This window comes from Anolis sagrei, chromosome 2 (genome assembly GCF_037176765.1).
Source record: "Anolis sagrei isolate rAnoSag1 chromosome 2, rAnoSag1.mat, whole genome shotgun sequence".
Lineage (NCBI taxonomy): Eukaryota > Metazoa > Chordata > Lepidosauria > Squamata > Dactyloidae > Anolis > Anolis sagrei.
This window is the reverse complement of record NC_090022.1, coordinates 165,519,528-165,545,790: the sequence shown is the minus strand read 5'-3', so window position 1 is coordinate 165,545,790 and position 26,263 is coordinate 165,519,528. Positions and strand designations below refer to the sequence as shown.

General features: G+C 42.6%; 1 protein-coding gene across 1 annotated transcript; it reads left to right on the top strand.

Moving 5' to 3' along the window:
• Positions 1-7: 7 nt before the first annotated feature.
• RABL3 (RAB, member of RAS oncogene family like 3) lies at positions 8-24,965 on the top strand. The gene is made up of 8 exons (XM_060763388.2): positions 8-112; positions 4,383-4,474; positions 7,721-7,850; positions 11,096-11,210; positions 16,307-16,457; positions 18,842-18,913; positions 22,306-22,344; positions 24,432-24,965. The coding sequence occupies exons 1-8, from the start codon at positions 67-69 to the stop codon at positions 24,495-24,497; spliced, it is 711 nt and encodes a 236-aa protein (XP_060619371.1). The 5' UTR covers positions 8-66; the 3' UTR covers positions 24,498-24,965.
• The last annotated feature ends 1,298 nt before the right edge of the window (positions 24,966-26,263 follow it).

The following is a 26,263-nucleotide window of genomic DNA, read 5'->3' as shown; positions in this document are numbered from 1 at the left end:
GCCAATAGGAAGGAAGCGACTGGCCAGTGGGCGGAATAGGAAGTGGCTCTTGGTCGGCGAGGAGGGATGGCGGCCCTGGAGCGGGTGAAAGTGCTGGTGCTGGGCGACTCCGGTGAGTGGAAGGGAAAGGGAAGGAATCACACTCGCCATGACGCTTCCAGGCCGCAAGCGTTTCCTATGTTGCAAACTGTGTTCCATAATGCTTGTAAGGGTTTTAATCACTTGGTTTTTAAATGGTACTAGTATTACAGGCATGGGCAAACTTGGGCTCTCCGGGTGTTTTGGACTTCATAGAATCCTAGAGTTGGAAAAGACCTCAGGGGCCATCCAGTCCAACCCCCTGCCAAGAAGCAGGAATGTTGCATTCAAATCACCCCTGACAGATGGACATCCAGCATCTGTTTAAAAGCTTCCAAAGAAGGAGCCTCCACCACACTCCGGGGCAGAGAGTTCCACTGCTAAACGGCTCTCACAGTCAGGAAGTTCTTCCTCATGTTCAGATGGAATCTCCTCTATTGTAGTTTGAAGCCATTGTTTCGTGTCCTAGTCTCCAGGGAAGCAGAAAACAAGCTTGCTCCCTCCTCCCTGTGGCTTCCTCTCACATATTTATACATGGCTATCATATCTCCTCTCAGCCTTCTCTTCTTCAAGCTAAACATGTCCAGCTCCTTAAGCCGCACCTCATAGGGCTTGTTCTCCAGACCCTTGATCGTTTTAGTCGCCCTCCTCTGGACACATTCCAGCTTGTCAATATCTCTCTTGAATTGTGGTGCCCAGAATTGGACACAATATTCCAGATGTGGTCTAACCAAAGCAGAATAGAGGGGTAGCATTACTTCCCTAGATCTAGACACTATGTTCCTATTGATGCAGACCAAAATCCCATTGGCTTTTTTTGCCGCCACATCACATTGTTGGCTCATGTTTAACTTGTTGTCCACGAGGACTCCAAGATCTTTTTCACACGTACTGCTCTCAAGCCAGGCATTGTCCCCCATTCTGTATCTTTGCATTTCATTTCTTCCTGCTAAAATGGAGGAAAAGTTTACTATTTATTTATTTATTTATTTGCTTCACTTTTATACCGCATATTTCAGCCCTTGACAGGCGACTCTATGCGGTTTACAGTGCAATTAAAAACACAGCAATAAAACAACCGGGATGACAACGTCGCTCCACAATTAACATCAGACAGACAAATCAACAAACAACATATATAGCGCCTTCGTTAAAGTCAGATCCATTCTCATAGTCATTGTGCCGTTCCTATGTTCAGTTACCGTCTTCCTTAGTTAGTTGCATTGCCTAGCCAAACGCTTGTTCGTAAAGCCAGGTCTTGACCATTCTCCGAAACGCCAGCAACGAAGGTGCCTGTCTGATGTCTGCTGGTAAGGCATTCCATAGCCGAGGGGCCACCACTGAGAAGGCCCTGTCTCTCGTCCCCGCCAAGCGCACCTGTGACGCAGGCGGGATCGAGAGCAGGGCCTCCCCAGACGATCTTAATATTCTAGTCGGTTCGTAGGCGGAAATGCGTTCGGAGAGGTAAGCGGGGCCAGAACCGTTTAGGGCTTTATAGGCCAAGGCCAGCACCTTGAATTGAGCCCGGTAGCGGATTGGCAGCCAGTGGAGCTGGCTCAGCAGAGGAGTGGTGTGCTCCCTGAGTGCCGCTCCTGTTAGCAACCTGGCTGCCGAGCGCTGGACCATCTGAAGCTTCCGGGCCGTCTTCAAGGGCAACCCCACGTAGAGCGCGTTGCAGTAATCAATCCGGGATGTGACCAGAGCGTGGACCACCGTGGCCAAGTCCGACTTCCCAAGGTACAGGCGCAGCTGGCGCACAAGTTTGAGTTGTGCAAATGCTCCCCTGGACACCGCCGAGACCTGGGGTTCCAAGCTTAGCGAGGAGTCCAGGATCACACCCAAGCTGCGAACCTGCATCTTCAGGGGGAGTGTAACCCCGTCCAACACAGGCTGTAACCCTATACCCTGTTCGGCCCTCCGACTGACCAGGAGTGCCTCTGTCTTATCTGGATTCAATTTCAATTTGTTCGCCCTCATCCAGTCCGATACAGCGGCCAAGCAACGGTTCAGGACCTGAACAGCCTCCTTAGTAGTAGGTGGGAAGGAGTGACAGAGTTGGACGTCATCTGCGTACAGATAACACCGCACTCCGAAACTCCGGATGATCTCTCCCAACGGCTTCATGTAGATGTTAAATAACATGGGGGACAATATAGAGCCCTGCGGAACCCCACAAGTCAATGGTTGTGGGGTAGAGCAGTTGTCCCCCAGCAACACCTTCTGAGTACGATCCTCTAGGAAGAACCTGAGCCACTGCAGAGCAGTGCCACCAAGGCCCATTCCCGCGAGGTGACTCAGAAGGATACCGTGGTCGACGGTATCGAAGGCCGCTGAGAGGTCCAGCAGAACGGATTAAGCTAAGATGGATTAAGCTGTATTTTGATTTGCATTACTGAATTCTCTATCTTCTGAACAACTCTGATGCACTCTTTTGTGAGACTACTGCAAATGTTATCCTTGAGATGAGTCACTTTTCAGGATGTTTCTTTTATCTGTGATTTTCTCAGGTTGGGCATACAACATGAGGAAATACAACATTAGGATGCTGTGCATACAACATTAGGAGGCTGATTTTGTTGTTGTGTGCCAATAAAGCAGACATGAGCAAACTTGGGCTCTCTGGGTGTTTTGGATTTCATCTTCCACCATTCCTTACAGCCTCAGGCCCCTTCCTTTCTTTCCTTTGTTTATTTATTTCAAACTCCTGCTTCTTGGCAGGGGGTTGGACTGGATGGCCCATGAGGTCAGAGATGGCCCTAGGTAATTTTCAATGATAAGCAAACAGTATTTTGCCCCCCCCCCCTCAACCAATCACTGATATATATTTTTTGTTCGTGGGAGTTCTGTGTGCAATATTTGGTTCAATTCCATCATTGGTGGAGTTCAGAATGCTCTTTGATTGTAGGTGAACTATACATCCCAGTAACAACACCTCGCATATGTCAAGGTCTATTTTCCCCCAAGAGCCCCTCAAGAGCGCCCTTGGGCAAAATCAACTATACTACGAATGCTTACTTTGCATAATGGGTTGAGCCGCCCCTGCATGTGGTCTCTTCCAACTCTATGATTCTATGATATGCAAAACAAATGGTTTTTCAAAGTGCATGATACATACAATATGCAATATTGTATTGCAATATACAAAATGCTGAGATCTTGGCTTCTACAGCAAGGTTTTGCAAAGAACTCCAAAGGGTATACTGTAAACTTCCCTGTTACACTCTACTGATTGTAGCAAAGAAACATTTGCTTTTAATGACACATGCAGTGCACCTACATATGGATTCTTCCTTTCTTCACACACATACATCTACGGTAAACTTAGTACTGAGCCTCATAAAAACTTACCCAGATTTCTATAAACCTTTACAAAATCTACCCTAGTGGGATTTTTTCTCATCAGGGTCACTTTTCAAAACAACAACTCTTCTTTCTCAAATAAAAAGTAAACCTTCAAGAAATACTATCCTTATTACAAAACCGATTTTTGTGGGAATCAGTGTGCAGGTATAAAACAGCACATATACAGTATCCCACATATTGCCTTTGATTGATAATACTATCAATATAACAAAATTTGAAAAAAAAATCTGTTCCTTGTTTGAAAGTGTTATTTCCTGTTTCATTGTGTGGTGCTTACTTTGAAACTAGTTGTTATACTCCAGAAACTTTATGTGGCTGCTGCAAACTATGTTGAATTAGTTGAGACTCTGAGATATTCATGGAAAGACTATAGCAAAATCTGCTGCAGGATGTCCCATAAAAACAAATCTATATTAATAATCATTTCCTATGGTTTTATGATGGAGTCAATTAGGAACAAAACTCATGTTATGTAGTGTAATTATATACAGTTGTTTATATACAATTGTTTCATCTGAGAGAATAAACAAAATTACAAACTGCATCAAAGCCCTTCAACTTCCTTTACTATCCTGAAGACTATGTCTTGCCGAGTTATCGGTTCCCAAGTTGACCAAAAAGAAGGAAACCTATCAGTCTCTTTGTTACATCACAGATTTTTGCTCTTAGGGGATAGCACACTTCTGAAGTCACCCCATTAGACATGCAAACCGCTTCATCTGTTCCCCTCAGCAGGGATCACGTGCCACCATCACAATCTGGCTCTTCCAGGGATACCTGCACTATTGCACTCCTTCCTCCTCATTTTCACTTACAAGTGCTTTAATAAAAATAATGCACATTCAATTTAAATCTCTTATTTTACATTTACAGTATACAATAAAACTGAAATAATAACAGATACATTTACTCTAAGGGCTCACTTTGTGCTTCTCTTGCAGGTGTGGGGAAGTCATCACTTGTTCACTTATTGTGTCACAATCAAATGTTGGGAAATCCCTCTTGGACTGTAGGTTGCTCCGTTGATGTTCGGGTAGGTGAAAATAAATTCATAATGCTGGGTATTACTGCATTTCAGAAACTATACTTTTAATAAATGGTATTACTAGGATGGCGGGGAGGTGGAGTCGCGGTAGTCTATAAAGATTCTATCCCCCTGACCAGGTGCCCATCCCACAGTCAACCTCCTTTGAATGTGTCGGCCTAAGGGTAGGTGACCGGGACAGGATAGGAATTCTGTTAGTGTACCGACCACCCCGCTGCACTACAGTCTCCCTACCTAAACTAGCCGGAGTGGTCTTGGACATGGCATTGGAGTCTCAATGGCTTATATGTTCATGCCGAGACCTCTCTGTCAGGTGCGGTTCAGAACTTCATGGCTGTCATGGCAACCATGAGCCTGCCCCAATTAGTATCTGATTCCACCCATAGTGCTGGGCACACATTGGATTTGGTTTTTTTGTCAGGGGTGGGATGAAGGTGGCGAGGTGGAGGAGCTGTCCAACGCTCCATTGCCATGGACCGACCACCACCTGATCAGGTTTAGACTTACTGCATCTCTTAGTCTCCGCAGGGGTGGTGGTCCCATTAGAATAGTACGCCCCAGGAGACTTATGGATCCAACTGGATTCCGGATGGCTCTTGGGGATTTTCCTGCTTCCTCGGTAGGTGACTCTGTTGATGCTCTGGTCTCTGTATGGAACAGTGAGATGACTAGGGCAATAGACACAATCCGGAGCGCTCCCTCTCGAGTAACTGAGCTAAACCAGCCCCTTGGTTCACTGAGGAGCTGGCGGTGATGAAGCAAAAGAAGAGGAGGCTAAAGGGCATGTGGCGGTGGAAGCCTTCCAAATCAGCTCGAACACATTTGGGTGCCTTCTTAAAGACCTATGACGTGGCAATAAAGGCCGCACAGAAATCCTTTCTAGCGGCCAACATTGCATCCACAAAGAACCGTCTGGCTGAGCTGTTCCAAGTCGTCAGAGGGCTGTTAAAACCGCCACAGAGTGAGATCCCTGATAACTTGACAGCCCGCTGTGAAGCATTTGCTTGGTTCTTTGCGGACAAAGTCGCTCTGATTCATTCTGATTTCAACACCACGTTAGCTGCAGTTTCTGGGGATGTAGCTGAAGCAGCTGCTTGTCCAGTATTGATGGATTCATTTCAGTTGGTTTAGCTTGAGGATGTGGACAGGATCCTTGGAGAGGTGAGGCCTACCAGTTGCATCCTAGACCCCTGCCCATCCTCGCTGATAAAAGAAGCCAGAGGGGCTTTGGCAGAGTGGGTTAAGGTGATGGTTAATGCCTCTTTACAGGAGGGCAAAATTCCAGCCAGCTTAAAACAAGCTGTTATAAAACCGCTGTTGAAAAAAGCATCACTGGACCCCACTCAATTAGTCAACTATTGACCAGTTTCCAATCTCCCCTATTTGGACAAAGTCATGGAACGTGTGGTGGCCTCGCAACTCCAGGGGTTCCTGGTAGACATTGATTATCTAGATCCGGCACAGTCTGGCTTTAAGCCAGGACATTGGAGTGAGCCTTGGTAGATGATCTACGCCAGGAACTAGACAGGGGAAGTGTGTCCCTGTTGGTTCTGCTGGACCTCTCAGCGGCCTTCGATACAGTTGACCAGAGTATCCTTCTGAGATGCCTTGTAGGCATGGGTCTTGGAGGTACTGTCTTGCAGTGGTTCTGGTCCTTCCTTGAGGAATAGTCCCAGAAGGTATTATTGGGTGACCTTTGTCTTGTAGAGTCCCACAGGGTTCAATACTGTCCCCGATGTTATTTAACATCTACATGAGACCGCTGGGGGTGATCATCCGGAGTTTCAGAATGTGATGTTATCTCTATGCAGATGATGTCCAAATCTGTCACTCCTTCCCACCTGTTACCAAGGAGACTGTCCAGACTGAATCGCTGCTTGTCAGCTGTGTCGGACTGGATGAGAGCTAACAAATTGAAATTGAATCCAGACAAGACAGAGGTCCTACTGGTCTGTCAAAAGGCTGAACAGGGCATAGGATTACAGCCTGTGTTGGACGGGGTTACACTCCCCCTGAAGATGCAGGTTCGCAGCTTGGGAGTGATCCTGGACTCATTGCTGAACCTGGAACCCCAGGTCTCGACGATGGCCAGGAGAGGTTTTGCTTGAAATTTAACATTTTCTGGGGCCCTGCTCTCAGCCCCATTTTTGATGCAAACATTCTTGGCGGGGACGAGGAACAGGGCCTTCTAGGTGAGATTTGCATACTATCAAAACATGTCCAAAGAACTGATTTTGTCTGCCTTCAGGCATCTTTGAACCCAAGCCAGAAAACACAAGATGGAATAAAAGAAATATTACATAAAATAAAACACACATTCCTGAGATTGTGATTGTTTCCTGGCTCCAAAGAATTCAGCAGAATAATTTTTAATATGCACAAATGTAAATCCAACACAATCTTGGTGTGTCATTTTTGCATCACTATGTCAAGGATTGCCAGGAAGTGGCATAGGCAGATTTTATTTCAGTACATCATACAGACTCAAATAGAGAAATACCCCACTGGCAAAAGTCATATTTATTGATACATCTCTGTCTGAGTCATTTGTGGTTTGTTTGGTGAGGTAAGCTCTTTTTGATTCTTATATGGAACAATTCAAATGACAGGTGGCTGAGACTTGAGCACAGTATTTATAATTGTGTATTGGATAATGCCATATAATGCATCAAGAAAACATGACCAGCTCTTTAGTGTAAAGATTGAAGAGTTGAAGACACAAATTCAGAAACCAATAGTTGCTTTTGAAACAAAAGCATTCATCAAAGGAGCTTTTCATGGGAGAAAGCTCTGGGCCCATTTGCCATGGCTTTAAGTCAGTCTTTTATCTTCACAGTCCATGTAAATACAAAAGTTTACTAAATTAAAAGTCATATATTCCTCTGTGGAACTAACCAGCACAAGAACAGTGAAATTCAATAAATATCCTTGGATGATCTGCATACAAGTGCCAGGTTCTTTTGACACCATCCAGTTATAGGATTTTTATTCCACTCTAGCTGTTACGGTGGCATCCTCTGGAGTCCTAGGACTTGCACCCTAAGGTTTTTCTCTTCAGTTCAGTTTTTCTCTTTTTTTCTGTGGCACTCCCTGGGATAGTGCTTTGTGCTATATATAATACATGGAACTCTACAAGTGAAGAGGCATAACACAGTATGAGTTGCCTATTAAAAAGTATTGCTTGCAAGTAGGTACTTATTTGGTTTACTTGCTACTTTGGATTTTTTTTGTCAGATTCATGACTACAAGGAAGGAACCCCAGAAGAAAAAATGTATTACATTGAACTATGGGATGTTGGGGGCTCAGTGGGCAGTGCCAGCAGCGTGAAAAGCACACGTGTTATGTTCTACAATGCAGTTAATGGTAATGTATGCATGTAGTAAGGCCTATTTCTATTTAATTATCCAGATACTTTGTGGGGAAAATGAATTCCCAGACTCAGACAGCAGTTGCAGAACTTTTCCTACAACTAGCAAGGACACTTTGTCTTTTCTGCACTCCTTTATTATCAGAGAGAATGTAGAAGGGGTGAAGCTCCATACACATATTTCCAATTAGAATTTAGAGCTAAGTAGTGAATCCATTGTATATCACTCGTCTTCCCAGTTGGGAGGGGTGAGATGAGAGTTGCATAGGGAGAATTCTCATTGTTTACTCCAATCTGGTGTAGGAGACAATGAATAATGTTCATGTGGGAGTGGTGGAAATGAGTGGGCTGGACTAGGCTCATAGTTCAGACGTTCTGCTCCCTGAAATGTGGACATTCTCAGAGCAAAGGGTCTGAAATACAGTTTGGCATACAGCAGTTTTGAAATAGATGTGCCAGAATAATCATAGAATCAAAGAGTCGGAAGAGACCTCATGGGCCATCCAGTCCAACCCCCTGCCAAGAAGCAGGAATATTGCATTCAAATCACCCCTGACAGATGGCCATCCAGCCTCTGTTTAAAAGCTTCCAAAGAAGGAGCCTCCACCACACTCCGGGGCAGAGAGTTTCACAGTGTTGAAGAAGTCAACCAGCTTCTACTCAGAAATGTTTGTATAACTAAGCAGAAATATATAATTTTTGAAAGTCTGGATCTAGAAGGATGCCATGGTTGATGCTGTCAAATGTAACTACACAAACCAAAAGAATCAAGTGGGTTGGACTCCCATGATGGTTTCCCCGGTAGACACCATTGCTCTGGGGCAGCAGGACCAACTTAGTGTCAACACTAGGCCTGAACCTAGATTGAAATTCCATTCTAGAATTCCAAATTACCGTATTACACCGAATCTAGGACACAATTCTCTCCCCCCCACTCCCCGCTACCCAAAGAACTGATGCTTCAAAAGGGTGAGTCATCTTGGAATCAATGTCACCCTGGAACCGTGAGGTTTTTTGAAGTTTGCACACTTTGCTGATGGCATGACCATTTCAGTTCATGCGTGAAACTCATTCTCCATATTGATTTTGAAATATTTACTTATGTATTTATTTAAAACACTTATATTCCGCCCTTCTCACTCCGAAGGGGACTCAGAGCAGAGCACAACATATATATGGCAAACATTCAATGCCTGGGTTGATAATAAAAAATTATCTAAATATTAAAATATACCATTTAAATAACACAATTTAAAACCGTCCTAGCCATCCACATCAAATCCAATTGGCCCTGTCATCTTTCCCATTGTTGCTTCATTGCCCTGTCCCGAAAGCTTGGTCCCACAGCCAAGTTTTTACCATCCTTCTAAAGGACAGGAGGGAGGGGGCCGACCTGATCTCACAAGGAAGGGAGTTCCCAGCTGGGGAGCAATCACCGAGAAGGCCCTGTCTCTCATCCCCACCAATTGCGCCTGTGACAATGGTGGAAAGCAGGGCCTCCCCGGAGGATCTTAATCTCCGCGATGGTACATAGAGGTTTAAGAAGTGTACTGGTCTCCTTGAAAAAAGGGATTTAAAGTGGTGCAGGTTCCCTTTATCTGAAATCAGAGTTCCAAAAAGGGGTGTGTGTCTTGGAACAGAAATTTTCTTTTTTCTAAAATTGAAGATCCAAAAAGAGAGTTGTGTCTTGGAATTGATGGCGTTCTAGATTCTATGAAATACGGTTGTGTTTTCTCTGATTTATTTTGCCAACTCTTCTAGTCTGTGAAGAAGGTTTGCTGTTTTTTTCTTTCATTGTGTCAGAGTTTCTTTAGTAACACTAATTTTTAAAGTTTTCACTGCATCCTGTTTTATGAGTGTCTCTTTTTTATAATTTAAACCAAAAGATATTCTTAGGCCTCCTGTTAAGTTTATTCCTAATATCCCGGATGCATTCGTAGTATTTGAAAACCTGTGCTAATAAGAAGAGGTGATCTAAAAAATGTCGTCCTAAAAGTGTCATTTTTGCCATAGATAGTATTGTGTTGCATTGTTTGCCAGGAAGAACAAAGACTTCTGTAGTATCTTGATTACAGTTACACCTGTCTTGGCCTACAACCCTAATCCTGGTTTCAGGAGAAGAGTCTTGGCGGATGGCCTCCTGTCAGCAGGGGACAGTCCTTGCTTTTCTGCAATGCAGCTTGGCAGGCATGTTGCCTTAGCAGAAGATCTTGCATCAGTCAAAAATCAGTTGGGGGTTGTTGGCACACTTCGTAATTTGTACAGCATGGCAAAACTCCAATCTTGCAGAAGCCAGACAGATAGTTCACTTTGCTGTTTGCAAAGCTGGCTGGCTTATCTGTCATTCCAATAAATTGAATTCCAAAAAGCTAGCATAAAGTTTCTCTTTTGATAAAGTCACGGTTTTTTTTAAGGCACTGCAATCATATAATCCTCATGGAAGTAAAATCTGAGTTGCAGTGAATAATTTTGTAACCTTTGAAATTGCAACACTGCTTGAGCTTTGCAGATCTGAACCTTTGGTGGGAGTCTCCATGTTAAAAAAGATAATGAAGTAAATCATGCCATATATAGTTGTTGGTGATACTTTTAGGTGGCTTAAGCTTTTGCAAAGACATGCTTCAAGCACACAAAATTTACTGCCTTCTAATAATGCAATAGGAAGGGAATGATAGCTTTTCTATACAACGAAAATAGATTTACTTGACAGATCACTGAATACTTAGGAGCCCCCGGTGGCGCAGTGGGTTAAACCCCTGTGCCGGCAGGACTGAAGACCGACAGGTCGCAGGTTCGAATCCGGGGAGAGGCTGATGAGCTCCCTCTATCAGCTCCAGCTCCTCATGCGGGGACATGAGAGAAGCCTCCCACAAGGATGATAAAAACATCAAATCATCTAGGCATCCCATGGGCAACATCCTTGCAGACGGCCAATTCTCTCACACCAGAAGCGACTTGCAGTTTCTCAAGTTGCTCCTGACATGACCAAAAAACAAAACAAAACTGAATACTTAAATGTGACTCTGCTTTAAGAATGTTGAGAATGAAGTCCCATGATCTGGAATGCAAGAAACTACTTCATGTGTGCCTTTCTTGAATTTGTTCTTAGAACATCACTGCTTCATCTGCCATGCCACAGTTTTTTTTTAAATGCCCTTAATTTCAAAAGCATCTTTCCATTTGGTGTTGGTGATACTAAAAAGGAACCATTTTATTCATGAGTGGCCTTTTGCTTATCTAGGCATCATTTTAGTGCATGACCTAACCAACAAGAAGTCCTCCCAGAACTTGTATAGATGGTCTTTGGAAGTTCTCAACCGGGATGCGGCTCCATCTGGCGTCTTAGTGACAAATGGGTGAGTGTACAGAGGACCCAGTGGATCTCTGCCTTTCTAGCAGATCTTTGCCTTTTATCATTTGGTTTACGTGGCACTGAGAGAATGCTGAAACAAAAGCAGGTGAGAAACAAAGGAATGGGAGGAAGGAATGTATGGTTACCACTAAAGAGAAGCACTTTTGTGCTCTGCATTGTTGATCTGTAAATTCTTCATCCCTCAAAGGCAGCAAAAAACTAGTGATGTTGTTATTGGGGAGACTCCCTAGATAAGGATCTGCACTTAAAGAATGAGCAACATCCACAAGACATGGTTCATTTATGAATAATGAAACAAGGAGAGCAAAACCCATAATATTTAGAACTTTCTTGAACTGCTATGCCTTCTTTAGACTGCAGAAGGAAGTATTTATTTATTTGCAATATTTATATTCCACCCTTCTCACCCCGCAGGGGACTCAGGGCGGATTACAGTGTACACATATATGGCAAACATTCAATGCCAATTTTGACATACAACATATACAGACATACACAGAGGCTATTTAACTTTTTCTGGCCGCCAGGGGAGCTGTCGCTTTCATCGTCCATCTGCGACACTGATGAAGTACTTCCGCATTCCCCGCATGCTTTTTTGCTGGAGTGCTTTGCTGGAGTCTTTTTTATGGCCTCATAAATTAGTTAATTTAGCCTCCCCACACTTTAAGGTGGTACCTAATTTTCCTACTTGACAGATGCAACTGTCTTTCGGGTTGCAAAGGTCGACAACAGGCTACACACAATTGGTTGGAAACCCACTCCACTGGCTTCGAACTCATGACGTTTTGGTCAGAGTGATCTTAATGAAGCTGACACTCAGCCAGCTGCGCCACAATCCTGGTGCATTAACCCTTAAAATACAGCGCAATTTCTGTAGAAACCATAAGGCTTTCTCTGGGATAGCAGATAATGATGTACATATGCTTGACTTCTCAAATATGGGCCGTGTAGTATGGATGGATTTTTCTGTCTGCCTTGAGCAGCTAAGACATTTGTAATAGTGTGTCAGGAAATGCTTCTATCTACTACAGTAGCTTTAAATCTGTTGTGTTCTTCCTTGTTTCCCTTGTTATTATGTTTAGCTTTATTTATACCCCATTTTTCTCTTCATAAGGAGACTCAAAGCAGCTTAAGAGAACTGTAGAACTTGAGGGGGCTGAGTAATCCACCTTGCCCCACTGCTACTCACTGCAAGACATTTGGAGCTACAGCAGTTCCAGGAGATTCATTAATCCCCTTCTTGAAAAAAATGATATTTTTGACTAATGAATGAAATTATATAGAGGATTTTTTTTTAATCAAAGAATTTTATGTTAGGCTTACTGAGTATAATGTATCCTATAATGTGAAAGTCCCCTCTACCATGCAGAAATGAATGCAGCCCGCTACCACCATGTTACTCCCGCCATGTTATCCAAGAATAATTTATCAGGAATAAGTATGCACATGTGATATGGAGAAAGTAGAAACTGCCAGGCATGTCCTTCTATACTGTGACTTTTATAGAGATATTTGAATTGTTTATATAACTCTCATCTTACCAAAGTTACCTGGTAGAAATGATGACTACTATCTAAAACAGGGGTCCTCAAACTTTTTAAACAGAGGGCCAGGTGACAGTCCCTTAAACTGTTGGAGGGCTGGATTATAATTTAGAAAAAACATGAATGAATCCCTATGCACACTGCACATATCTTATTTGTTGTGCAAAAAAACACTTAAAAACAATACAATAATTAAAATGAACAATTTTAACAAATATAAATTTATTAGTATTTCAATGGAAAGTGTGGACTTGCTTTTGGCTGATTATATAGGACTGTTGTTGTTGTCGTTGTTGTGTGCTTTCAAGTCGTTTCAGACTCAAACTAAGGCCCGAGGCCAGATGTGCCCTCCAAGGTCATTTACCCAGCCCTCGCTCAGGGTCAACCTAAGTCTGAAACGACTTGAAAGCACAACAACAATCCTATCTCATCAGCCAAAAGCAGGCCCACACTTCCCATTGAAATACTATTAAGTTTATATTTGTTAAAATTGTTCTTCGTTTTAGTTATGGTATTGTTTTTAAGTGGATTTGTACTACAAATAAGCTATGTGCAGTGTGCATAGGAATTCATTCATGTTTTTTTTTTCAAATAATAATCCAAAAGTTTGAGGGACTGTGACCTGGCTCTCTGTTTGACAAGTTTGAGGACTCCTGTCTTAGACTATAGGGAACCATTGATCAGGGTGGCTAAGTTTTGTGCTGCCACTATAAAAATGAGGCAGATTGTGGATGATTTTACAGGATAATGTTTTAACCTACTCATTTTAGTATCTATACCCACAGATTTCATAGCAGGCAATCCAGACGATTCCGTGTTGGGGACTTTTTGCTTTTAATGTTTTGAATCAATTATCTTAATGTAATTCTTTTTTTTAACCCCCCCCCCCCCCCCCCCAATTTTAATGTTTTAATGCTTTGTACTCCTGGTCTGTGACCTTCACAATAAAATGCATTCATTCATACTCAATGTGTGCTCAAGAGCATCCCATTATACATACATACCTTATGAGTATTTGCATGGAAAGACTATGGGGAGGAAGCCATCTGAGTAGCTTCTTGAGTCAGTTCATTCAATGTTCTGATCTTTTCATCCATTTCTTGTATCTGTAAAGACCAAAATATGGATAACAGAAGGACTCTATTAGCCAGGTAAGGGACCTGACAGGTTGAATTCAGCCCATGAACTACAGCTTTCTCATCCCTGGCCTTACTTATTTATTTATTATTTATTATTTTTACTTCATTTTTACTCAGCCCTCAGGCGACTCAAAGCGGTTAACAACAGCAAAATTCAATGCAAAACATTATAAAACGATTATGGGACAGTTAAAACAATAGCATCATCAACAATTAAACATCAATATAACAATCATTAGCGTCTCATCAGTAAAATCAGAATCCAATCTCATCATCCGTTAATCCGTGTTCCTATATTCATTACACTGCTTAATCGAATGCTTGTTCGAACAGCCAGGTCTTCACTTTTCTCCGAAACGCCAATAGGGATGGGGCCGATCTGATATCTATAGGAAGGGCGTTCCACAGCCAAGGGGCCACCACTGAGAAGGCCCTGTCTCTCGTTCCCGCCAGGCGCGCCTGTGATGCAGGCGGAATTGAGAGCAGGGCCTCCCCAGATGATCTTAATGTCCTAGTTGGTTCATAGGAGGAAATGCGTTCGGAGAGGTAAGTAGGGCCAGAACCATACTTGAGAGGATTGTCCTATTTGTACACCTTCCTTTTTGAGATATAATGTGTGTTACTGGATGTTTTCTTCTTTCTGGTGGCTACTGATACTAGATCAACTATTTATTGTTTCCTTTTACTCCCAGCCAATTTTAGTTATTACTTTTCAGATCTCTCCATTCTTTCAAGCAGTTCTGAGCAACATACATTGTCCTTGCCCCCCTCCACATTTTATTTATTCAAACAACAATACTGTCAGGTAGAAACAAAAGAGAGTGTTCCCACAGTTGCTCCCTAATTTGAGTAATAACAGAAGAAAGCAAAGGATGCAGTATCCCCAACACTGCCAACTTGCTCTCTATAATATATAATAATAATAATAATAATAATAATAATAATAATAATAATAACTTTATTTATACCCCTCCGCCATCTCCCTAAGGGGACTCGGGGCGGCTTACATGAGGCCAAGCCCAACAACACATCCGTAAAAACAAAACTGCAAGCAAATAACAGTACAATTAATATAACTTACATATAAACAATAACACAGAGAGTTTAAAACCTTATGGCCGGGCCAGATGTAATAAATTAAAATTTTAAAAATAAACACTGGGTGTGAACAGAGGTAGGATGTATCTAAGCCGGAGGGTTTTAAAGGATAATGTAGGGAGACCAACCCAACAGGTAGTAAAGTGCTTCTGAGGACAATTGTAGGGAATTAATCAGAGCAGGGTATTGTTTCCTTTATTCAGGGAAGGCACACTGGAACAGCCACGTTTTCAGGTTCCTCCTAAAGACTGCCAATGTGGGGGCTTGTCTGACATCCTTGGGAAATGAGTTCCAGAGTAGGGGGGCCACCACAGAGAAGGCCCTCTCCCTCATCCCCACCAATCGCACCTGTGAAGGGGGCGGGAGCGAGAGCAGGGCCTCTCCAGATGATCAAAGAGATCGTGTGGGTTTGTACACAGAAATGCAGTCACGCAGGTAGGCGGGTCCCAAACCGTTCAGGGCTTTCCTGGACTGCAGCCCACTGCCTCTATTGTCAAGATAGAGTACTCGTAAGAGAAAATGCCTGGCCTAAGATTATTTTATTTATTTATTTATTTATTTACAGCTTTTATATTCCACCCTTCTCACCTCGCAGGGGACTCAGGGCGGATTACAGTGTACACATATATGGCAACATTCAATGCCAATTTTTGACATACAAACATATGCAGACATAGACAGAGGCTATTTAACTTTTTTCTGGCCGCCAGGGGAGCTGTCGCTTTCATCGTCCATCTGCGACGCTGATGAAGCACTTCCGCATTCCCCGCATGCTTTCCTGCTGGAATGCTTTGCTGGAGTCTTCTTTATGGCCTCGTAAATCAGTTAATGTAGCCTCCCCACACTTTAAGGTGGTACCTTATTTTGCTACTTGACAGATGCAAATGTCTTTCGGGTTGCAAAGGTCGACAACAGGCTACACACAATTGGTTGGAAACCCACTCCAACCCGGGCTGGCTTCGAACTCATGACCTTTTTGGTCAGAGTGATCTTAATGCAGCTGACACTCAGCCAGCTGTGCCACAATCCCGGTTCTATCCAAAGAATGCCATATGAGTTCAGCAGAGTTTTGAATCCAAATTTTTGTCAATCCGTTATTTCGATCTTTACTCCTTCATCTTTTCTTTTTTCCTCATGGGTTCTTTAAGTTCTCCAGAACACCTACTGTTATTTCCAGAGATAGGTTTGCATAAATTCCAAATGGCTTTTGGGAAATTTCTTTCAAGATCATGTTAATGTCAGAGTAAATACATGGAGAACATTAGTTTCCGACGCAAATGACCTCTTTTCCTTCATAGGGACTATGATCGTGAACAGTTTGCGGATAACCAGATTCCACTGCTTGTCATTGGGACCAAACTGGACCAGATCCCAGAGATGAAACGCAGTGATGTCTTGACCAGAACTGCTTTTCTTGCAGAAGATTTTGGTGCAGAAGAAATTAATCTTGTATGTACTTGGTTCCTTATTTTGTCGGTTTGGGTGTATCAAAGTGAAGCAGTGTCTTCCCACCAGTCTCTGGTCTCCTGTTGAGACAGCTGGTCTAAAGGGAGCATGTACTTACATTCTTTCTGGGCAATTGAGAGGCCTGTTTTGAGATCCAAAGGCTTTTATTCATATGATCATCATCCCTTTTCAGCCCTCCCTGCTCAACATGGTTATTTTTTATTTATCGTGTCAGGAGCAGACCGAACAATTGCATTTTTTAACAAACAAACAGACAAAATACAAAGTTTGCAAGCTTGGTAGTTGATTAAATGTCCTTCCACTATCTGGCCACTTGGAGTGCCTCTGGTGTTGCTGCAAGATGGTCCTCCATTGTGCATGTGGCAGGGCTCAGGTTGCATTGGAGGTGGTCTGTAGTTTGCTCTTCTCCACACTCACATGTCGTGGATTCCACTTTGTAGCCCCATTTCTTAAGATTGGCTCTGCATCTCATGGTGCCAGAGTGCAGTCTTTTCAGCGCCTTCCAAGTCGCCCAGTTTTCTGTGTGCCCAGGAGGGAGTCTCTCGCTTGCTGAGGTGTTCCAGCGAGTATCTCTGTAGATCTTAGAAAACTAGAAAACATGGTAGGTCACCATGACTGGATGTGTAGATGAAAAGGAGATGTGAGAAAAGTTTGATTTCTAAAATATATATTCAGACTTGGGAAACTAATATGACCTTTTAGAATAGTTCTTCCCCTTGGTAAGTAATGTGGGTTATGTTTTTTCAGTACACATTTTAAAAGGCATATTGAATGTACCGGTTTGCAGGCATCTTTTCCCTCTATTTCTTTTAACTTGTAAAAAGAATAATAGACTAGTAAAATAGGAGCCCCCAGTGGCGCAGTGGGTTAAAGCGCTGAACTGCTGAGCTTGTTGACCAAAAAGTCGTAGGTTTGAATCCAGGCAGTGGTATGAGCTTCCGCTGTCAGCTCCAGCTTCTGCCAACCTAGCAGTTCAAAAACATGCAAATGTGAGTAGATCAATAGGTACTGCTCAGGCGGGAAGGTGAAGGCGCTCCATGCAGTCATGCCGGCTACATGACCTTGGAGATGTCTACGGACAATGCCGGCTCTTCAGCTTAGAAATGGATATGAGCACCACACCCCAGAGTCAGACACAACTGGACTTCATGTCAGAGGAAAACCTTTACTAAAATAGATACAATGTTGTGACCTCTTTCATATAGAATCATAGAGTTAGAAGAGACCTCATGGGCCATCCAGTCCAACCCCCTGCCAAGAAGCGGGAATATTGCCTTCAAAGCACCCCTGACAGATGGCCATCGAGCCTCTGTTTAAAAGCTTCCAAAGAAGGAGCCTCCACCACACTCTGGAGCAGAGAGTTCCACTGCTGAACGGCTCTCACAGTCAGGAAGTTCTTCCTCATGTTCAGATGGAATCTCCTCTCTTGTAGTTTGAAGCCATTGTTCCGCGTCCTAGTCTCCAAGGAAGCAGAAAACAAGCTTGCTCCCTCCTCCCTGTGGCTTCCTCTCACATATTTATACATGGCTATCATATCTCCTCTCAGCCTTCTTTTCTTCAGGCTAAACATGCCCAGCTCTTTTTTTTTAATAATCTTTATTGCTTTTTCTAAAAAATACAGATATACAGATAGATAGTGCTTGAAACTTTTTGACTTATAAAGTTTCTCACTGTCCGAGGAAAAAATAAGGGGGGGGGGGAGAGGGGAAAAGAAGGGGATAGAGATAAAGATATAGTAAAGAGTGTCCAGTTTGTCCTTAAGCCAATTCGGTTTCCTGTTATCCAGGGTCTCACTGTGTTGAGGGACGCTGGTATCCTGTTGTGTGTAGAGTGTAAGAAAAGAAAATTAGAAATGAGTAGTGGGGGATGTGGTGTGTGTGATTTTGTAGGTGTTGCATTGACTTCCTGGTATCCTTTGGAGATTTCTTATCCTTTTCCTTCTTCTTTCTTTTTTCTTCTTTCTCCTTCCTTTGTGTCTTGCTCTCCCCTATTTCTGTGTTCTCCGTCACATTTCTTGAAGTAATTATTTTCATATTCTTTTCTTTTATTAAGTATGCCCAGCTCTTTAAGCTGCTCCTCATAGGGCTTGTTGTCCAGAACCGTGATCATTTTAGTCGCCCTCCTCTGGACACATTCCAGCTTATCAATAACTCTCTTTAATTGTGGTGCCCAGAATTGGACACAATATTCCAGGTTTGGTCTAACCAAGGTCTAACTGACAGTATTGTTGTTTGAATATCTGGCAGTGGAGGCTCATATAGAAAGCCTTCTTTCTTTGAATTGGCCTACTAGTCAGCCATTGCACCTGGTTTACCCTTTGGGCCATTTCTTAGGAAATATGGTTATATTACATTTTGGTATTTCAGGATTGCACCAGTCCTCGCTACCTTGGTGCTGGCTCCTCCAATGCTGTCAAACTGAGTAGATTCTTCGATAAGGTGAGTTTTTCATTCCTTTTTCATTCCTTTCTGAGGGGATTGTATGTAGACAGATTTGTTTGGGGTTTTTTATGGCGGGTGTAGTGAATTTTATGATCTATGTTTTATTTTTGGTGTGTAGGTCTAGGTTACAATATGGTTGATAGGGAAGAATTGGCTCAAATAGGGTAGCAACAGTGAAGACAGGATTAATTTGCATATGTGAAGCCGATTGGTCGTATGCAGATGAGATTATGCCAGGATTTGAAAAGGCCGCTGAGCCAGAATGGCGGTTACAGAACTGAACATTCTAAGGGGGCGGAGTCAAGTTTGAAAGAGGCAGTTAGAGATTGTCAGTTAAAAATAAATAAATAAAAAAGGAGGAGCAGTTAGGAACCTCAGTTAGAGACAAGCAGTTGGGAAATGGAGCTCAAGGTTTAAGGAAAAATAAAAGGCACTAGTGTGGCCTAAGTCAGAATATAGTTCAGCCAAGAGTATATGAAGAATGTAACATTTTTGTTGATGTGAAACAGTGAGAGTTTCATAGGAAAAGTTAACCAAGTGAATGATACTGAATGTAAGATAAGACTGTAACAAAACACACATGTAACCATAAAGCATTGGAACCAGAAGCTATAAACTTTGTTACTTAGTTGCTTACCAGAGTGTCTCAAGCCTGTGATATAAAGCACAAAGGTTAAACAGCTCACAAGAAAGCCCAGCCAATTTAAAAGGGAAACTGCAGCAGTACAAGGCGGTAAAGGGATTTAGAAAGGAAATTCTTTTTCCCCTCACTGGGTCAAAAGGAAAGGCACCTGTAAAAGGACAGAAACAGAGTACGTCCCAGGTATTAAAGTGTTGACAGAAAACTACATATGTGGTGTGGCATCACGTATTCAGTTATGTGCAATGTTATTGGTTAGATCCCCCCATTAAAAAACCCCAAACAAACCCTGGGTAAAGGATAAATAGACAGGTTTGGAAGGCCTGGAGAGGAAGAGCACTCCAGCAGTGTCTGAAAATTAAGCAAGAGAAAATGAATACAGTTCAGTACAGATCATAGCATTGTGTCACAGAATCAGGAGCTAGAGGGAGGGACAGAAGAGAGATGTTATATGTACAAGGAGTCAGAGACCGGTTCTGTTTAAATCTGCTCCTTGATTTCAGTTCAGGCTGAGATTATTCCATCTGTGTGGCTATGTGACAGCTGTACGTAGGAGGCACTGAAGAACATGCTGTGCTTTCTCATTGTTTCACTGGCAGCATCATGCTCCCTCCTGTCATTCCCCCAAAATTAGAAACAAACCAAGAAGTGAATGCTAAAGTCAAATCAAGTCCCTTTAGCGTCTGGGTACATTGTTACACACAAGCACATTTATATCCTCTACTAGCTGTGCCCTGCCACGCGTTGCTGTGGCCTATAGTAAGAATTTTCGAAGTAGATATCTGGACTATTTATGAAAGAGAGGTACCTACCTATTCCTTCCCCCTTTTTCTTTCCCTTCCCCTTTCTCTCCTTTCTTCCTTCTCTACCTCTTTCTTTCATTTCTTCTTTCGCTCTACGGTTTCATCCTTCCTTCTCTCTTTCCTTCCTTCCCTCCCCCTTTCTCTATTTCTTCCTTTGTCTCCTTTCTTCCCTCCCTGTTTCCTTCCTTCTTTCACATTTTTATTTCCTTTTCTCCTTCCTTCTTTCTTTACTTCTTTTCCATCCATTTTTTCATGAAATGCATCCAAATGCATTTCCATCCATTTTTCTTTCCTTTCTACTTTCTCTTCTTCCTTCCTTCGGTACCTCTTGCTTTCCTTCCTTCTCTCCTTCCTTCCCTCCCTCCTTCTCTCTTTCCTTCCTTCCCCCTTTCCTACCTTCATTCCTTCCACTTTTCCCTCCCTCCTATCTTCTCACCTTCCTTCCTGTCTGTTCTCCCCCAATACCATGGTAGAGTCCCTTCTAACTCTATTCTATGAGTCTATTTAATATAGTAATATATAGTAGTAACATTATATTATACTAGCTGTACCTGCCACGCGTTGCTGTGGCAAACCTTCCCTCCCTCTTTCTCCTCCTTCTTTTTCTTTCTCCTTCCTTCCCTCCCTTTTTCCTTCTTTCCCTCTTTTTCTTTCTCTTCTTCTTTCTTCCTTCTCTACCTGTTTCTTTTCTCGCTTCCTTTGCTGTTTGGTTTCATCCTTCCTTGTCTCTTTCCTTCCTCCCTTCCTTCCTTCCCTCTTTCGTTCCTTCTCTCCTTCCTTCCTTCTTTCACTTTTTTATTTCCTTCTCTCTTTCCTTCCTTTTCTACCTTTCTTTCTTTCCTTCTCTCCCTCTTTCCCTCCTCTCTTTCCTTCCTTCTCTATCTTCCTTCCTTCCTTCCTTCCTTTCTTTCCTTCTCTCCTTCTTTCCCTCTTCTCCCCTTCCTTCCTTCTCTACCCTGCTTTCTTTCTTTCCTTCCCCCCTTCTTTCGGCAGCCAGGTTGTTAACTGGGGCGCCTTACAGGGAGCGGTCATCCCTCCTGTTCAGGGAGCTCCACTGGCTGCCATTCATTTACCGGACCCAATTCAAGGTGCAGGTTCTTACCTACAAAGCCCTGAACGGTTTGGGACCTGCCAACCTGCGTGATCGCATCTCCACACAATCCCTTCGATCATCCGGAGAGGCCCTGCTCTCGATCCCACCAACCTCGCAGGCACGTTTGGTGGGGACGAGAGAGAGGGCCTTTTCGGTGGTGGCCCCTCAACTCTGGAACTCTCTCCCTAAAGACATCAGACAGGCCCTAACTCTGGCAGGCTTCAGGAGGAGCTTGAAGACGTGGCTGTTCCAGTGTGCCTTCCCGGAATAATGATCCCATAGCACTTTGTCCTCCAAAGCACTTTACATTTCTTTAGGTCTGCTCGTATGCCCTCCCACAAACACTACTATCACCTTTTCGTCCATGTCCCAGCATTATTTCTAATTTTAACTCTACATTTGGCCTTCCCACTGTTTTTAATTGTGTGTTGTCTTATTGATAATGTTGTATATTTTATTGTCTATGTTTTTTTATTTTAATTACTTGTATTGTTGTTTTATTGCTTGTATTGTTGTATTTGGGCTCGGCCTCATGTAAGCCGCACCGAGTTACTTGGGGAGATGGTAGCGGGGTACAAATAAAGTGTTGTTGTTATTATTATTATTATTATTATTATTATAACAATCCTTTCCAATATTTAAACATGGCAATCATGCCTTCTCTCTCTCTCAGCCTTCTCTGCGAAGTGGGTTTCAAGCAAGCATATTGTTTCAAACAGCAATACATTTGTTCCAAGAAGCTGTATCTCTAAGACGAAATTGCTGTGTTAACTGGTGGTGATTTATGGTCCTGTTGCTTAAAAACAAGAATTACATATGTATCAGACTTACCATGAGCTTCCTTTTTTTCTAGGTCATAGAGAAGAGATACTACTTAAGAGATGGTAATCAGGTATGTGTCCATTTTTTAAAAATAACTAGGACAAACTAAGTTGAGTGTGCATTGAAAAGCCCTTGAAATAAGCCTCTTCGATAGATTTAAAAGATTTTCGGTTTTGTTTTCATTTGTCCCCTGCCACACATTGCTGTGGCCCAGTCTGTTTGATATGGAAAATAAAGTAATGAGAAAGTGTTGGTTTCTAATCTATGTAATATCTTGAGGCTTGTGGGTAAACACAGTATTTCTTGCTGTTTCTTTGTCAGTGTTGATGTGGAGAGTGTCTGGTTTGCCCATCCTGGAACATGCAACATATCATTGTCCTTCTTTAGGAGTTCCTTTCAAATCTATAATGCTATATTTGTGTGTGTGTAAATCATATCTATCTATATCTATGGCTGGATGGCTCTCTCTCAGGAGGGCTTTGATTACGTTTTCTTGCCCTGGTGAAGGGAGTTGGGCTGGATGGCCTTTAGTGTTTTCTGTTGGTCGTGGGGGCTCTGTGTGGGAAGTTTGCCCCAATTCTGTCGTTCGTGAGGTTCAGAATGCTTTTTGATTGTAGGTGAACTGTGAATCCCGGTGACCAAAACTCCCAAATGTCAAGGTCTATTTCCTCCAAACTCCATCTGTGTTCATATTTGGGTGTATTGAGTGCTTGTGCCAAGTTTGGTCCAGATGCATCATTGTTTGAGTCCACAGTGCTCTCTGGATGTAGGTGAACTACAACTCCCAAACTCAAGGTCAATGCCAACCAAACCCTTCCAGTATTTTCTGTTGGTCAAGGGAGTTCTGTGTGCCAAGTTTGGTTCAATTCCAACATTGATGGAGTTCAGAATGCTCTGTGATTGTAGGTGAACTATAAATCCCAGCAACTACAACTCCCAAATGATAAAATCATAATTTTTTGAGTGATGGTTACTCCTTGTGTTGTGAGATGTTTTGTTGCCAAATTTGGTGTGGTTTCGCTCATTGGTTCTTTTGTTTTTAAAGCACGCATTATGCACAGAGCATTTATCTATATAAATAAAAATGTAATGTTCGTTTGTGGGATTAACAGAACTCAAAAACCACTTTGCGAATTGACACCAAATTTGGACACAAGACACCTAACAACTCAATGTATGTCCTTCAATCAAAAAAAAATGATTTTGTCATTTGGGAGTTGTAGTTGCTGGGATTTATACTTCACCTACAATCACAGAGCATTCTGAACCCCACCAACGATGCAATTGAACCAAACTTGGCACACAGTTCTCCCATGACCAAAAGAAAATACTGAAAGGGTTTGGCAGGCAGTTTCCTTTGGTTTTGGAGTTGTAGTTCACCTACATCCAGAGATCACTGTGGACTCAAACAATGATGGATCTGGACCAAACTCTACACGAATACTCAATATGCCCAAATGTGAACCCTGGTAGAGTTTGGGGAAAATAGAATCTTGACATTTGGGAGTTGTAGTTGCTGGGATTTCTAGTTCACCTACAATCAAAGAGCATACTGAACCCCACCAACGATGGAATTGGGCCAAACCTCCCACACAGAACCCCCATGTGGGCCACAGCAACGCGTGGCAGGGGACGACTAGTATATACACTATATATAGATTTTCCTGCATTGGGAAATGGGGGGAGGCAAAATCTCTCTCTGACCTGGGAGAGAATAAAACCAATGGTAACCTTCCTGATACTTGTATGGGATCTCAGTTCTGTGAATCACAAGCACAGGGAGATAGGGCAGGATATGAATAAAGTTTATTATTATTATTATTACTATTTCTACCAATGGCATAAATATCAAAAGGTTGCCAAGATCCTAGTCAGCCTTCTGCTGTTATGGTGTGGCTTGTTATCATAGAAACAATGATCAGGAAAGAGATTTCGGAAAACATGCATTGCTGTGTACTTATTAAACAGGAAGAGGCAATGAATGCTTCTGGAATGAGCTACAGAATATCAGAATTGAAGAGATCAGCTTAGTAGAACAGAATCATGTGAAAATGAAGGTGTCAGGTTGTCCCTGGCTTGAAAAAACATATAAATCAATTCTAATAGAGCTTTTGTTTGTTTGTTTGTTTGTTTGTTTGTTTGTGTTTTGGTCCATAGACTCCCAGCTTCTCAGAGAGAAAGAGGGTTGGGGGTGGCTTTGTCAAAAATCTCCACTATGACTGACCATTTGTGATCGAAAAGCAACGAGAAATCACCTACCTTTATTGCAGTGTTCCTGTTCTGCTGATCAGGATAAACCAACAAGGACACTTGGAATACAGACGTGTTGGAATGTATACAGGAGCACATCTTTCTAGGTTTCAAGACTCTTTTGGAAACTGCAGAATTATTTAATTATGCTTTGAATATCACTTTGGGATGCACTGTCTCATAGCAACATACATCTTAAAGACCTGTAAACCCATAATGTAGCCCCTCACATAATAGGGATGCTGAAGGGGTCTCCAAAAATAATTCAGAATTCGAAGATACACAATTAATTGAAATAACACTTCAGTTTGTCAAACATTCCAGCAGGTCCTGTGTCATTGTTTGAAATCGATTTCCATGTAACCTCTGGTTGTAAATATTTGTGAACAAGAAAGGAATGGGTAGGGGAAATTGTAAATAAATGCCACTGGTTACATTGAATCCTATTCAGTCATTTGTACACTTTTGTAACCAAGGCAGCACAAGAGGGGGTCTGCAGTGAAGGAGACCCACACCCTGATCCACAAAACACAGGCCAACATGAACAGCACAAGCTTAATGACCACCAAATTCTGATTGCTGAATGGAGGAAATGAATGGAGTAATGTGAAAAGTCGACAACAGATCCCAAATACAGATTCTGCAAGGGAGCAGATGAAACAATAGATCACATCCTCAGCTGCTGCAAGAAGATTGCGCAGACAGACTACAAGCAGAGGCATAACACCGTTGCACAGATGATTCATTAGAACTTGTGCCACAAATACCATCCGCCTGCAACAAAGAACTGGTGGGATCACAAGCTGGAAAAAGTTACAGAAAATGAACACGTCAAACTCCTCTGGGACTTCCGGATTCAGACAGACAGAGTTCTGGAGCACAACACTCCTGACCTCACAATCATGTTAAAAAACAAAGTATGGATTGTTGATGTTGCAATCCCGGGTGACAGCAGGACTGAAGAGAAACAACTTGAAAAGCTGGTATGATATGAGGATTAAAAGATCGAACTGCAAATACTCTGACACAAGCCAGTAAAGGTGGTCCCAGTGGTGATGGGCACACTAGGTGCAGTGCCTAAAGACCTTGGCCTGCACTTAAACACAATCGGTGCTGACAAAAATTACCATCTTCCAGCTGCAGAAGGCCACCTTACTGGGATCTGCACACATTATTCGCTGATACATCACACAATCCTAGACACTTCGGTCCAACATGTGATCCAATTCAACAGCCAGCAGAGTGTCTGCTGTGGACTCATCTTGTTGTGTTTCAAATAATAATAAACACACACACCCCATCTCCCCAATGGGGACTCGGGGTGACTGACATGAGGCCAAGCCCTTCTAAAATACAATACCACACAGTAGAATACAAAATACAAAACAAAATACAATACAAGAATGAAATGAAATGATACAACAAATTCACCAAAAAAACCAAAAAACAAATAGGATGGGCAGGCCAAGAGGACAAGATAAAAAGATAAAACCCTGGGTGAGGTAAGAGTAAAAAAAAGCAAATGAGTGGGGGGAAGCGAGAAAATGAAAAAGTGGGAACAAGCTTTTAGTTTAAATTGGGGGGGGGGGATCTATTGAGAGCTGTGCATTGCAATTGTAACATTTTAATGAGATCAGAAGTGGGCATGGAACTTTCTACCATGCGTGGTGGACTTGCCCAGTGGTTAGCGCATTTTGGAAAATGATAAAACAAGAATGTGAGAAGATTAAAAATAAAAA

Coding starts and splice junctions, on each gene's coding strand:
- RABL3 (XM_060763388.2), top strand. CDS start 67: ATGGCGGCCCTGGAGCGGGTGAAAGTGCTGGTGCTGGGCGACTCCG. Junction 7,851..11,095: donor GTTCTACAATGCAGTTAATG/GTAATGTATGCA, acceptor TTGCTTATCTAG/GCATCATTTTAGTGCATGAC. Junction 16,458..18,841: donor GTGCAGAAGAAATTAATCTT/GTATGTACTTGG, acceptor TTGGTATTTCAG/GATTGCACCAGTCCTCGCTA.